The sequence below is a fragment of the Desmodus rotundus genome, chromosome 3 (genome assembly GCF_022682495.2).
Source record: "Desmodus rotundus isolate HL8 chromosome 3, HLdesRot8A.1, whole genome shotgun sequence".
Taxonomy (NCBI): Eukaryota; Metazoa; Chordata; class Mammalia; order Chiroptera; family Phyllostomidae; genus Desmodus; species Desmodus rotundus.
In genome coordinates, this window is record NC_071389.1 from 198,176,386 (window position 1) to 198,189,631 (window position 13,246).

The following is a 13,246-nucleotide window of genomic DNA, read 5'->3' on the forward strand; positions in this document are numbered from 1 at the left end:
CGGACTTCGGGGTGCACAGAGCACCGCCAGCCAGCCCATGATCTCCCTCGCCCCTCGGAGCCCTGCTGCAGAGGATGAGCCTCAAGCCTGCTCCCCAGCACACAAGGCCACACCTCTCCTGTGGCCCCACATAGGCTTCCCTCCTCCCCAGATGCCTGGGCTCCTTGGAGGTCCGTGTGAGGATGACGAAACTAGGTGACCTCCCCAGGACCTTCGGGACCTGACCTCCACGGTCCTGTGACCTCTGAAAAGACAACCCGCATTGCCTTGAGCTCTGGGCTAAGCTCAGGGTGCTGTGTGATCTCGGGCAAGCCAGGGCACCCCAGTGAGCCTTGGTTTCCTCGTCTGAGACTTGGAAATGCACCCCCTGGCCTTACAGCTCCCAAGGCCGGTGTGACCTATCTGTGTGCCACAAAGAAGGCCGTGACCATTCCAGGTAATCCCACAGCTGTGCACCAGAGGGCCAGCAGCCCGGCACCGGGGAACCAACTGAGAGACAGAGGCACAAATGCAGGAGGAGGCACGCCAGCCCTTCCGCCGTGCAGACGGCAGACCGAGCTTGGTGGAAGAGCAGTCCTTGCCTCCTCCTCCTTCCTCTCTCCTCGTACTCCCGGCCCAGCCATGCCAGTGGGCCTTGGGGCCGCTCTGGAGTCTGCATGCAGCTGGGGGGCAGTGCTTGGAGTGAAGCTGACCTCATGTGGCTTCCCCATGGCAAGTGGGTGCCTGAGGGGTTACCAGGGAAAAGTGGGCAAAGGCTGCCAGCCTAGAAGGGTTGGGCTGGGGTTACTCACAGAATCGGGGAGCCTTGGGTCCAGGAGGGGCTGAGTGAGTCCTGCTTTTACCCGGCCTGCCCCGCCAGATGACCTTAACCGGTCCTCCCCTTGCTGGGTAGCACGTTTCCCAACTATAAAGCGAGCAGGGTGAACCCCACGCCCCTAAGGTCCCCCAGCCCTGAATGTAGATGTGGCTTTCCCCTAATGTGGCTTCTTGCCGAAGGGAGGGGATGGATAAGGACGGGGCAGCCCGAGTGCCTGCTTCTGTGCCTCTGGGCCGCTGCGCCGATCCTGGGTCCTAACTGCCACTGTGGCGTGTGCTGCGCGGAGGGGTTAGAGCACAGGCCTCCTTATGCGCAGGGGCAACTAGGCAGGGGCTCTGGGTCCTCCGCTACAAACACACAAAGACATACATGTGTTGGATGAAGGGTAAACAACTTTAAAAAGGAAAAAGTAAGTTCACATCTGGAGTGGGGCCCCCCACACTCACCCAGGGCACGCGGGACCCCACACACGTGAGCGCGCCACACAGAGCGACAGCCCCCTCACACAGCCCCCACAAGCCCGCACGCACACTCACAGGCCGACAGGCCAGCACACACGCAGGCCCCGCACACGCCACACACACATGCGCGCGAACAAAGGTGCAAGGACAACAAAGGAAGTGGAAGAAAAGTGTTACCCATGAGGAGCCGCCGTTTCACCCGCTTGTCCACATCAGCTACTGACGTGGCATTGAACTGAGAGCGCCCAATTGCAGCCTCATCCTTCTCTAAAACACAAGTAAGGGACAAACACGGAGCCGCTGGTTAATGAGAGCCCACTTCCCGCGGCCCAAGGCAGTCAGCCTTCCGGCGTGGTGCACGCAAAGCCAACACAGCATGCGGCCAGCGAGGCGTCCTCGCCAAGGGGCTAAACCCAGGCACCTCTAAGGTGGCGTGTTCAGGGCAGAGCGAGGAGGCAGCAGGGGTGGAGTAGGTGGGGGTGAAGAAAGGGGACGACCACAAAAGGATGCAGATGGGACAGGGGGCCATCTGCACACAGAGGAGGCAGCTGAGGTCAGAGCAGACAGGACACGTTTGGGAAGGGCCACAGCAGCAGACAGCGCCCCCACGGGGCCCACAGAGACACGAGCAACCCCAGACACCCCTGGCTTGGGCTGGAGAGGCAGGCACAGGACAAGGCACGGGATGAAGGGACAGGGCCGTGAGGTCCGGTGATGGATGTGCCTGGACAGCAGACACCGTCTCCAGGGAGTGAAAATGTGTCACACACACATGCAAAATTAAGAACGAGACATACAGAGGGACACACACACACACACACACACACACACCACAATGGACCCGGTCGAACAGACAAAGCCCAGGGGTCGATTTGGGCAGCACTGGTTGCCTGCTTGTCTACAGAGGGCAAGAGCGGTGCGTCGGGTGCTTGGTAGGGGCTGCGGAGGCGGTCAGTCATTTTAGCAGTGTGCAGAGAGGGCCCATGGGGTGGCCGGGGAGCATGCTGGCCACTAGGCAGGAGGCTGCACCAAGATGAGGTGAGCCGGCTCCCGTTCTTTGCTCAGCGGGAGATGTGCAGGGAGACCTTTGCTCCTGGGAGGACTTAAGGAGCAGGGAGCAGGCAGATGGGGGGCTCTCCTGGCCGCAGGGAGCAGCGGCCCAGGAGCAGGGCCTGGGCAAGGGTTGCTAAGGGGAGGGGCGGGAAGGAGGGACGAGGGCAGGGGCGTTAGAACGGAGATCCAGGCAAGGGCTCTCACGTGCAGCAGACACTACGAGATGGAAAATGAGGAAGGATGAGGCGGGTGGACGAAGACAAGGCGTGTTAGACGAGGCTGGGCGGGTGTCTGGCCGGCAGCTGTTTGCGCTGGTCTGGTGGCCGGCAGAGGTGGCTCCACCGCAGACGCAAACACTGAGGGAGACCCCAGTGGACAAGACAGGGAGGGGGCTGGGGGGCCCGGGAGAGCCCCAGGGCGGGGGGACGGCAGAGACAGGGAGAGAGGTGGGAGAGAGGCAGGAGAGGAGGTTCTAGATGGGATCAGGCTGCAATAGAGACACTGGTCTGAGACCGGGTTTTGCGTTGAATTTGGTTTGGTTTGATTTGGTTTGGCTTTTGGCTCTGAAAATAATTAATGGATGTCAGTTATCAGACAAGACAGGCAATCAGGGACCATCACCAGAAAAGCAGGAGGGATGAGATAAAATGAAACCGAAACGGCTGTTGGAGAGGAGAGGCCACACAGAGGAAGGGAGACGACGCAGGCAGCAGCACCTGGGACGGCAGCCAGGGACTAGGATGGGACCGCTGGTGGCCCGCCCCCCGCCTGACGCCCCGCACCAGGGAACAGTCACAGGGGACAGGGTTCGACAGCACGCTCTGGGCATCATGGCTCTGCTTGTCAACCCCTCTTTGTCATTTCAAAGTCCCTCAAGAAATCTTTCTAGTAGACAAATAAGAAATGAGACCTCTAAACAAAAAAATAACCACAGCAACCGACTGGCGGGCGTGTCAAGTCTGCCAACACTGCCGAGGGAGGAAGAGGGGAACTAGGGAGGACGGCCACCAACCCTGACATCCCCTTTGCTCAGTTAAAAAGTTGCTTTTGCGTGGGGCAAGAACCTGCCGGTGATTATGGCACGAGGTAACCACAAACATCTAAGCTTCTCCTCGGAGATAAGGGCCAGGAGGAAGGAGGTGACTGGGACTCAGATGGAGACTCCTTGTAACAGGGGAGGGGAGGGCGCTGTCTGGGAGGAAGGGACTCTGGGTGGGGGAGGGAGAGCAGGTCCGAATGCCCAGGCCCCTGCCCCTGGATGCTCGACCACGGAGACATCAGCACGTTGCTGAGAACACCTCCTGGTTCCCCCAGACCACCAGGACGCCCGCACCGCTCCCTGGGCTGCGGAAGGCTGGCCCAGCCCGTATCCATGTCAGCGGGGAAACCGAGCCTCAGGAACAGCAGCTGCCCACCTCGGGCGCACACGCCTTCCTCCTCCCATGCCCGCTGCCCCCATGGCGAGCGTGAGGATGGGCAGGAGGCTGGTCGTGACACAAAGCAGAGGCGCTCAGTGCGGGGGCGGAGCCACTGTGGGTGCGGCCCCACAGAAAGCTCCCACCCGTTCTGCGGGGCACACTTGGTCTCGTTTCCCCTAAGTGTCCTTCTTGGAAATGGGGTCAGGGTGGGGTGCTGGCTGACTTCAGGGCCACCCAGCGCGCCCCGTGGGGGGCAGGGTGGAACAGGGTGCCAGTGCGGCAGAGGCGTCCACTTACCGATGCAGGTCCGACCATCCGAGTGCAGGGCGTACTTCTGGTGGCAGCCGCATAGGGGGCCCGTGTCCGTGTCCTCGCAGCTGTGCTGGCAGCCTCCGTTTCCGTAGTTACAGGTGACTAGTGAGGCCCGCAGTGCACACACGTATGCGTAGACAGAACGACAACAAGAATGATTAGTTTCCTGGTGTTGGTGCTCTTTTTTAAGGGAGGGGGGAGGAAAGTGAGGGCGGGAGATGATCGGTGAATAGGCCCACCTTCCCTGGACCTCAGCCCTCGAGGGTCTTGGATGGAACTCTTGACTCCCTAAAGGTCGCTGGGTGGGGTGAGAATGGACTTTGGGTGACCTGAGCTTTGGACAGAACCAGCACTCAGCTGAGGCACTGAGACGGTGTGAGCTAAAGAAAGGGACAAGCTAGACAATTTCATACTTGCTGGGCTGCAAAAGACACTTTAAAATAGCCTGTCTCGATGGGGCACTTGTCCGTAAGACCAGGTATATTCTCGGGGCGGGGGGGAGGGCGTGTGGAAGGGTGTCCCCACGGACATCTGTTCTCTCCAAGCCCCTGCAGCCATCTGACACTGACCCCCTGAAGCCCTCCTCCCACAAGGCAATGTCCACGCAGGCAGAACGCAGGCAAGTTAATGCCGCCTTGGGTGCAGTTTTGAAAATGGCCTGTTCTTTAAGCATGTTACACAGCTTGCAAGGTCTAGAGTGGAGGAGCTGGGGTCCTTCAGCCTGGGGTCTTAAACTGGCACATAGCGTCCACGACCTGGGTCTGCCGAGAGGGCTGAACAAAATGGAGCCAGTCTGAAGTAAGAACAAGGATAAACTCAAGTTTATGTAAAAGAAAATGGGCAGTTATCACATGCCAGGGTGAGGCATCTCGCTAAGGGAAGTCCAGGGTCTCCCGGGTAAGGGTTCCCCGGTCACCCCTGCTGGCTGGAGGCCTCTGCCCAGGAATAGGCCCAGGGAAGCCCAGGGCTCCACGGGTGGCTGCTTGCACAGATCCTAGGTGAGGGGGAGACCCCAGCAGAGCCTCACCTCGGGCGGGACACCACATGCCTTTGCAGCCTGAAAAAGGCCAGGTGAGGGGGGTGGGGTGGAGCCGGAGTGCAGGGTCTGTGGGAGACCACCTGAGCGAGGGTCACACTGAGGGTCCCTCACTCCCCCCACACAGGTGTGTGCACCTCACAAACCCCGAGGGCTGAGCTGGTAAGCACCTGGGGAGCCTTCAGCTCATACATGGAAATGGATGCTGGAGCCTGGAGCTCGGGGAAGACCCGGGAAACCTCCCCCGCCCTGGGGAGGGCCCTGGGCTCTGAACACCTGCTCTGTGACGGTCTGGCGCAGAGCAGGATGGTCCAGCAGGGGTGGTCCTGCTGGTCCATAGAGGCGGCGAGGCCAGGCCTCTGACCCCAGCCCAACTCCAGATCTAGAATTTCCCGGACCTCAAGTGACTCCAAGGGCTAGAGGGAAAATCTCATTGCTAACTGGACACTAACCCGCCACACGAACCACGTGGAAAGGCCCAGGGCTGGCCCTTCACGGGAGGGCCGCAGGGCGCTCACCTACCCCAGGGCCCCGGGCTGCCGTCAGACTCCACAGGGCTTGGTGACAGCCAGCTGAGGGGCAGGGACAGGGGCCGCTGTTTCTGTCACTGGCGAGCCTTCTGCGCTAGGGCTTGGCTCTACTCTGTTGGGGCAGGGCAGGGGGTCCTAGCCACTCACACAGCCCTGCCTGGTCCCTGACCACTCAGACCAGGTCGGCCACTCAGGAGATGCTGAGCAAACTGTGGCACTTGCCCTGGATGGAATTACAGCCCCAGCCACCTGCCGGCACTCGCAGCTCTCTCCCCAGCACCCCGCCCAGGGCTCGGCCAGGGCAGCGTCAGCAAGTCCTGCTCACTGAAGGGATGTGTTTTCGTCTGACTGAGCCTGTTGACAAGCCTGGCCGCGGCACAGGTGCCTGTCCTTGGCAGGTGTCCTGAGGATGCTGGGGTTACGGACAGGGAGGACTGGGGAAGGTGGGGCTGTTCACTTCCTGCCCTGCAGGTAGCCTGGCCGGTGGGGGTGGGGGTGGGGTGTCTGTGCATCTGTGTAGAGCACGGGAGGGCCAGGAAGGAGTCCCAGGGCAGGAGCTGGCACTTCCCTGAGTGGCCCTGCCCTGGGTGACGGCACATGTGTTCACCACTGTGATCCCCAGGGCCAACTGGAAGGAAGAGGAAGAAGGCTGGTCCACGTCTGGGACCGCGCCGTGGCGGAAGGAAGTGTGTTGTTCACTTCGAGGAATATACGAATCACGAGTCGGGGGCTGGCGCATGGACTGTGGAGACAGGGACTGTGTCTAATGCCTGTGGGTCCCCCCAAACCCTTGGTGACTGCTGGAGGAAAGCATGAGCTAGGAAAGGTGTGGTGGGCACCCACAGAGAGCGGGTGCCCTGACAGAATCACAAAAGACCAAGGGTGGTGGATTGACAAGGATGCTGTCCTCTCTGCAGGACGGAGGATGGAAAGCAAGGCTGTTTTCTTACGAGAGCCGGTCAGCTGTAGCCACCCCTGTAGTGGCCAGCACAGCTGCTTTTCCTATGGGCAGCCGGCTCGGGCCCCTCTGCACCCCTGGCTGCATCGGGAAGCAGGCAGGGCAGGGAGCTCCTGTCTCTGGCCAGGGCTGGGCATGCTCACAGCAGCCTCCCTCAGCTCCATGCAGACACGGGCAAGCACTGCCATGCTTGGGGCATCCAGTGCCCCACGAGCAGAGGCCTCACCCCAGTACTCCCCACGCAGCTGGTGGAGGCCGCGCTGGGGCTGGGGCTTTTGAGGACTAGCTGAGTGTGTTTGGCCCCTGTCCCACTTTGCTTGCTGGCCGCCGCTCCCCCCGGGGAGCTGGGTGACCCCACTGGAAGGCTGCACTACACCAAGCCCTGAAGTGGCCCCTTTGGCCAGAGGCCTCATTCAGCCCCGACCTCCCAGGGTGCAAGGCGAGTCCTGGGCTTACGTCCTGGGCTGGGAGCCCCCAGACCAAGCTCCACTCCTTTGTACCATCCTGCTGCTGAGGGCTGGCTGGGGCAGCTTCCAGAAGCCCGAGCTCATACACCCCTGTGTCACAGCCCCTCCATTCCCTCAGAGAGTGAGAGCTCAGAGCGATGGGTCTCTGGGGGCAGGGGGAGAGGCGGGGGCACAGGAGTAACTGGCAGGGCCATGGTATGGGGCCCCAGGTAAAACTCGGCCAGCTCCAGGGCTGTGTGGGTGGGGAGGGGCCGGGAGGGAAACCCTCAGGCCTAGGGTTCACAGCCCTGTCCCTCATGCCTCCCCAGACCCTCCAGGGGCCCTGCCTTTTTCTCCACCCCTGGGGCTGAGAGCCCACCCTAGGCCACGTCCCACAGAGACTGGACAGACCCCCCCACAGAGCAATGGCAGGAGACGCGTGGGGATGTCTGACCCATTTGCCTCCATCCACCTACGTGTGCAGTCCTTCTGGTTTTGGGCAAGGTCAAAGCCGGGCCTGCAGTCACAGGCCACCCCACCTTTGGGTGTCTCCCGGCAGATGTGGGCACAGCCGTGGTCTTTGTTCATGCAGTTCATACCCTCTGGGAAGAGACAGACAAGAGAGGGGTTGGGGACCGGGGAGAGAGAGGGAGGGAGAAAATTTCAGGCTGCAAGAGCCCACGGAACATCACAATCGAAGGGAGAGTTCTGGGGCAGCTGCGAGCACACGCGGGGCACACGCACTACACACGCAGAGGGCACACCTGCCCATTGGAGGGAGGGCTCTCAGGGGACAAACCGTCCCCAGGCCTTGCTCCCAGAGCTGCACAGTAGGTGGCCGGGAGGGGCCCCCACGGAGACTTCGGGGTACGGTCTGTGGAACTGCTTTAGGGTCAGGGCTTCAGACAGCGCCTCGCTGCAGCAGGGGGGTAGGAGGGGTACACAGTGCATTCCAGTGTGCTTGGGGGGTGCCTCTGTGAGGTGGCTGTGCCCGGAGCCTCCGGGGTCTCACCCAGATGCCACCAGGCCCTTGAGCCCCGTCCATGGCTTTCTGCCCGAGTCCATCCCCGGACCTTGGAGCCTTGTCCTCGCCAGCCCCATGGCCTGGCACTGGACCACATGCCACCCCCACCCACACCAGCTGAAGAGGGGTCTCCATGTGTGCCCGGTCTTCATAGAGCTGCCCTCACCTCCACGTGCCGAGCCCTGCATGACCTGGCGTGGGCCTCCAGCTCCTCACACATGCACCCCCGCACGGCCACCGCTGTCCCATTGAGCTCAACCCAGGTTCAGGGGCACACACATCACCATGTTCCTATTCTTGCCCAAGACTCCTGCTGGCTGTCTGATGCTACTTTTTAAAGCAAAAAATGTAGGCAAACCTCAGGTACTTTTCTCTCTGTCTTGTCTTAAAAGGGCAGCCAGTGCTGGCCTCCCTGCTGCCTGGGAGCCTTCAGCAGGGAGGAGTGTGAGAGGGGCCAGGGCTGGCTCCCCGACCTGCCATGGCATCCCCCCTTCTCTGTGCAGCAGCCTTTGTACCTGCAGCCTGGCCCTTGGTGGCCCTGCCTGGCAGGCCCTTCCTGTGTGTCCTCCGGCCAGACTCGGGAGCCCTGTCCTGCACACGACCAGCCAACTCCCTGCCTCCTCTCCTCCCCAGGCTCTCAGAGCCTCCACCGTGGCTCCAAACCCCAGGCAGGGATGACGTTCTGCACACGCTCCTCGTCCCCTATAAAGGCAAGCAGCCCTTTCAGAGACAGGGAACCCTGAGCAAGATGCCTGCCCCGAAGGCCCGTGGGGTCCGGATGACACAGCCCCGTCCGCCTCCTGCACTGGACGCCTTGCTGAGCATGGAGCTGGGCTGCCCACGGGTTTCGAGGGCAGGGCCCGCGGATGCCCGGCCTCTGCACCCTACCCAGTCGGCTCTGAGGGCACTGGTGTGATGGAGAGGACAAGGTCTCCTCCCCTCAGTCGGCCATAGCTCCTGGGACAGGCCCCCCCTCAGGAGACTGGATCTCCCTCCCTGGCTGCCTGGAGCGGCCTGGACCCCTCTCGGGGGACCCCAGTTGATGTTTATCTTCCTGGTGATTTGTGAGGAGTTTCCAGAATTTATTAGGTCTGGGGTCAAGTGAGAGGGTATAGGTCACACGTCCATCAAGAGGCTAATGGCAGATGAAAGGAAGAGCTGCTGTCCACCCACACACCGCCCTGAGCCCCGGCTCCCATGTCCCACTGGGAGGGGCTGGCCCGGAGGGTGGAAGGAACCCCGCAGAAGCGGGGGCGGGGGGCACGTGGGTGGCCTCCTCTCCCAGGATGCGCACTGGTCTCCTGTTCAAGGTGAGGAGTAGTTCAGTCTCAACCCCGCCCACTTCATGCATGGTCAGGGGGGACTGAGAATCGACCTGTCTTTAAAAACACAAACGTCCTGGCAGCTGCAATACAGACTTTTAAAATTCTTAAGTTAAATCAAACAGAAAATTGACATCAGTGAAGCCTGTGTGTTGCTCAGCATACTGACCTCTGGTTTCACCTGACTTTATTGCTCTGATTAGTCCTTCCCCTTGATTTTCTTGCCCTTTCAAGTCAAACTCTTGGACTGACGCAGAGTATGACCAACTGACGCACAGCTGAATCAGCCTGGCTCTCGGGCGCCGGGCTCCGCGCAGGAAGCTGCACACTCGCAGGGAGCTCCCTGCATTTCAGAGCAGCAGGTCTGCAGGCCCAGCAAAGTGGGGCACTGATAGTCGTTTAGCCACTGCTGGGGGTGGGGTGAGGCTTGGGTGGGGGGCTGATTGGCAGCCTTTGCCAATTTCTGTGGTGGAAATGCACCCTCCAAGCTCCAGGGAGACATCACTGGATGGAAGTGACTCTTGTGAGCTGGTACGAGCCAGCCTGGCACATGGCTCTCTTGGAAAGGCAGTCTGGTGAGGTCAGGCAGGGGTGAGCCGAGCCCAGCCTCCAGACCACTGGCGGGTCTCGGAGAAAACCGCTTCCCTTCTCGCAGCCTCGTCTGTAACACGGGAATGACGACGCCCGCCTCCCGGGCAGCAGGGAGCCGGAGATGGCAGGTGCTCGATGACTATGGGCACACTGAGTCCTGGGGCTGGGGCCTCCTCCTGCAGGGCTGGCAGAAGTGCAGCCCCTCGGGGCCTCGGCGTGGCCAGGGAGCCCTGCCACAGAGGCGGCCCGGCAGCGGGGCTCCCTGGGGCCCTGGAGACATATTCAGTGCCTCTGTCAGTCTTCTGAGAAACTGGCCTCGAGAGGGTTTGGCCAGTGTGTGGTGGCCGATGAGCAGCCTCCCTGCCCGTCATCCTTGGCCACTGTCAGCAGTGGGCTGAGTCCAGGGGCACCCCTCACTCCCTCTTGTATGGTTTTTGTGGCTCCTTGGTGCCCACAAATGTATAAGGAGTGGGCGTTCTAGCTTCTTCCCGGCTTCGTCACACGCCATCTCTTACACAATCCCCATGGTCTGTGATCCCACACCGCTGGCTGACTACCCCCAAAGCACCCCCCCTCCCCGCCCCTTGATTCTCCTGTCCTCCATAAACAAAATCCTGGGCCCGATCCAAACTCCACCACTTCTGCAGAGCTTCCTGACCTTTGGGTTATGGCCCCCCAGGCTACCACGCCGCGTGAGTCTCTCAGGCTGTCCTATGGCTGCGCAGGAAGTTGATGCCAATCAAGCAGACCCAAGCTTCCTTCCTAAGCTGGGAGAGCCCAGGGCCCGTGCTGAAGCTCAAGCTTCTATGTGGTGGGGAAGGGGCGACTAAACTTCCATTCCCAGCCAAAGAATCACAGCTTACAGGAAACCCTGGTAATCAATACCAACCATAAACTTGTCACTGGGGAGCTGACATGGCCCTGAACTTGGGATGCTAGACAGAGCATTCAATGTTAGACGTCACACAGCTCTCCCCCACACCATGGACTTGCCACCAGGCGACCTTCCTTTCCTTTTTATTTTTAAAAGATTTTTTTCATAATCAATTCACCTATTTAATCTGTACAATTCAATGGTTTTTAATATATTCAGGGTTATACAACCATCGTGACAATTTCAGAAGATTTTCATCACCTCAAAAACAAAATACCCATTTAACAGTCACTCACATTTCCCCTTAAACTCCCCCAGCCCTAGGCTACCACTATTATGCTTTCTCTATAAATTTTCCTATTCTGGACAAAAATAATTTTCTTTTAGAAATACATTCATAGGTGGGCATAGGCAATATTAGTTCATTCAGTATTTGTTGACTCAGGGAGGACCCCATTCCTGTGGTCCTTTCCATCTTTCTGCTCTGCCACTCTCAGCAGGCTGACTTTGCCTCTTGGGCTGGAGTCTTGGGCCGTTGTGGTGCTGGCTGGGTGGTTCTGCTCCTCACATTACACACAGACAACAATGTTCAGAGGGAATTAAAGGGGACACGCTAGTGCCCTGTGTCCGTTCTTGAGAGGGAGGAGCACTTCCCAGAAGCCCCCGGCACACTTGTTATCTCCCCTTGGCCAGAAAGCCCTCTCCTAATTCAAACAAAACACAAGAGGCACGAGACCATCGAGACTCTCCCTTTGGAAGTGAGACTCCAGACTTTCTGAGAGAGCATACAAATGGCAGGGTCATGGTAGCAGGCAACCAGCACACGAGTAAGAAGGTGATGGCTCTTGGGTAAAGCAACCAGCAAGGTCTGTCCCAGATGAGTCACAGGAACACCCCCACACAAGAACACAACCCAGGAGCTCGCCAGGAGTGACGTCTGAGAAGAGCAGGAGTGGTTCCCACCAAAGGATGGGTGGTGGGTCGGACTGCACCCTACATGCAATGCAACGACTGAATACACATACAACGGCCGCACCCCTCTGGCCCAGCACCTCCGCAGCGATGGGACCAAGTTAGTCAAGACTCGGTCACTAACTGCCAGCCTCCCTGATTTTTGCCCCTGCACTACTTAGGAGCAAAGGGAAGAGAGACAAATATGCTCCCCCAAACAATCACATAGGACTGTAACGGAACAAAACGGAGGTTCGGCGGCCTGCCACAAGGAAAGCCAATCTCATGAAGAAGGTGTAGTGGAAAAGAGAAGAGGCTTTAGCCGCACGACCTGGGTGAATGGTGGACTCCTGTCTCAAAGATCATCTCCTTTTCCTGCTCGAGCCCCCAGTTCTTATAGGGATAGAGGGGCGAGGGCTTTCTTTCTTTCTTCTATCCACATAGTTTTGCTTTTGGCAGGCCAGGGTCCCTATCCATTCATCTTTCCAGTTTTAGCAGGCTTGGGCCCTATCCATTAATCCTTTTAGCTTTCCCGCTCTAGGGACCCTATCAATTCATTCGTTTTTCTAGCTTGTGACACGCTCAGTCTAAGAAACTCCCCTTGCCACCATCCTGACCAATGGGGGAGACTCCCCAGCGCCCAACAGAGTGTGAGCCCACCTCTAGTCAGCCACCCTCCTACTTCCACCCTCGACAAAATGCAAACAGGGCGCCTGCTGCGGCCTTTCACGTTTGTCCTTGTCCTTGTGCCCAGCCCTTCAGCCTCTGCCAAAAGCAAGGACGGTGCGGGCTGCCTCGCTCACCCGCCAGGCAGTCTTCCTTTACCCATAGCGGGTCCGGGGAAACCACCATGAGGGAAGGAGGACAAGTGCAGTTGGCGCGCGAATCCCGCTCCCCACGTCGGTCGCCCCAGTGGCTGAGGCATCGGCCTCGGATGCCGGAAAAGTGGAATTAGTATTATTATTTTTTAAGATTTTTAAAAATCTGATTATTCATTTATTTTTAGAGAGAGGGAAGGGAGGGAGGAAAAGGAAACACCCACCGGCTGGGTGCCTCTCACATGGGCCCTGACCAGCGACCCAGGCACGTGCCCTGACCAGGAGTCAAACTGGTGACCTGCCACGTTGCAGGGTGACGCCCAACTCACTGAGCCACACCGGTCAGGGCTGGGCTTCCTTTCCGATACCTAGACTAATAATGAGGCAAGACGATGTCGCTGTTTTGCTGGCAAAGGACAGCTTGGGGGAGTGACCTAGCTCTCTAGGTCAAAGTTGATGGGCATTGGACAGTGAAACCCCGGAGCGGGGCAGGCAGACCCGGCCCCCGCCCCCACATGCAGCCTCACAGGCATGGCCCTAACTGCAGGAGAGGCCCCTGTCCTCCCCTGACCTGCCCTCTCACTCGAGGCCCCTCTTCTCCTCCAGCTGAGGGCAGGCAGGGGTGGGGCTGGGTC

At 59.5% G+C, this 13,246-nt stretch overlaps 1 protein-coding gene across 2 annotated transcripts in view; it reads right to left on the reverse strand.

Annotated features, from left to right (window-relative positions):
* The window catches only part of SCUBE1 (signal peptide, CUB domain and EGF like domain containing 1), a 114,286-nt gene that overhangs the window by 44,124 nt on the left and 56,916 nt on the right, over positions 1 to 13,246 (reverse strand). The window contains exons 5-7 of one of the 2 annotated variants that reach the window (XM_053919661.1): positions 7,508 to 7,633; positions 4,047 to 4,163; positions 1,456 to 1,545 (exon numbers count right to left, since the gene is read on the reverse strand). In XM_053919661.1, the coding sequence (XP_053775636.1) occupies positions 1,456 to 1,545; positions 4,047 to 4,163; positions 7,508 to 7,633 (333 nt within the window). The remainder of the gene's footprint in view (positions 1 to 1,455; positions 1,546 to 4,046; positions 4,164 to 7,507; positions 7,634 to 13,246) is intronic. The other variant, XM_053919662.1, reaches the window with a different exon arrangement.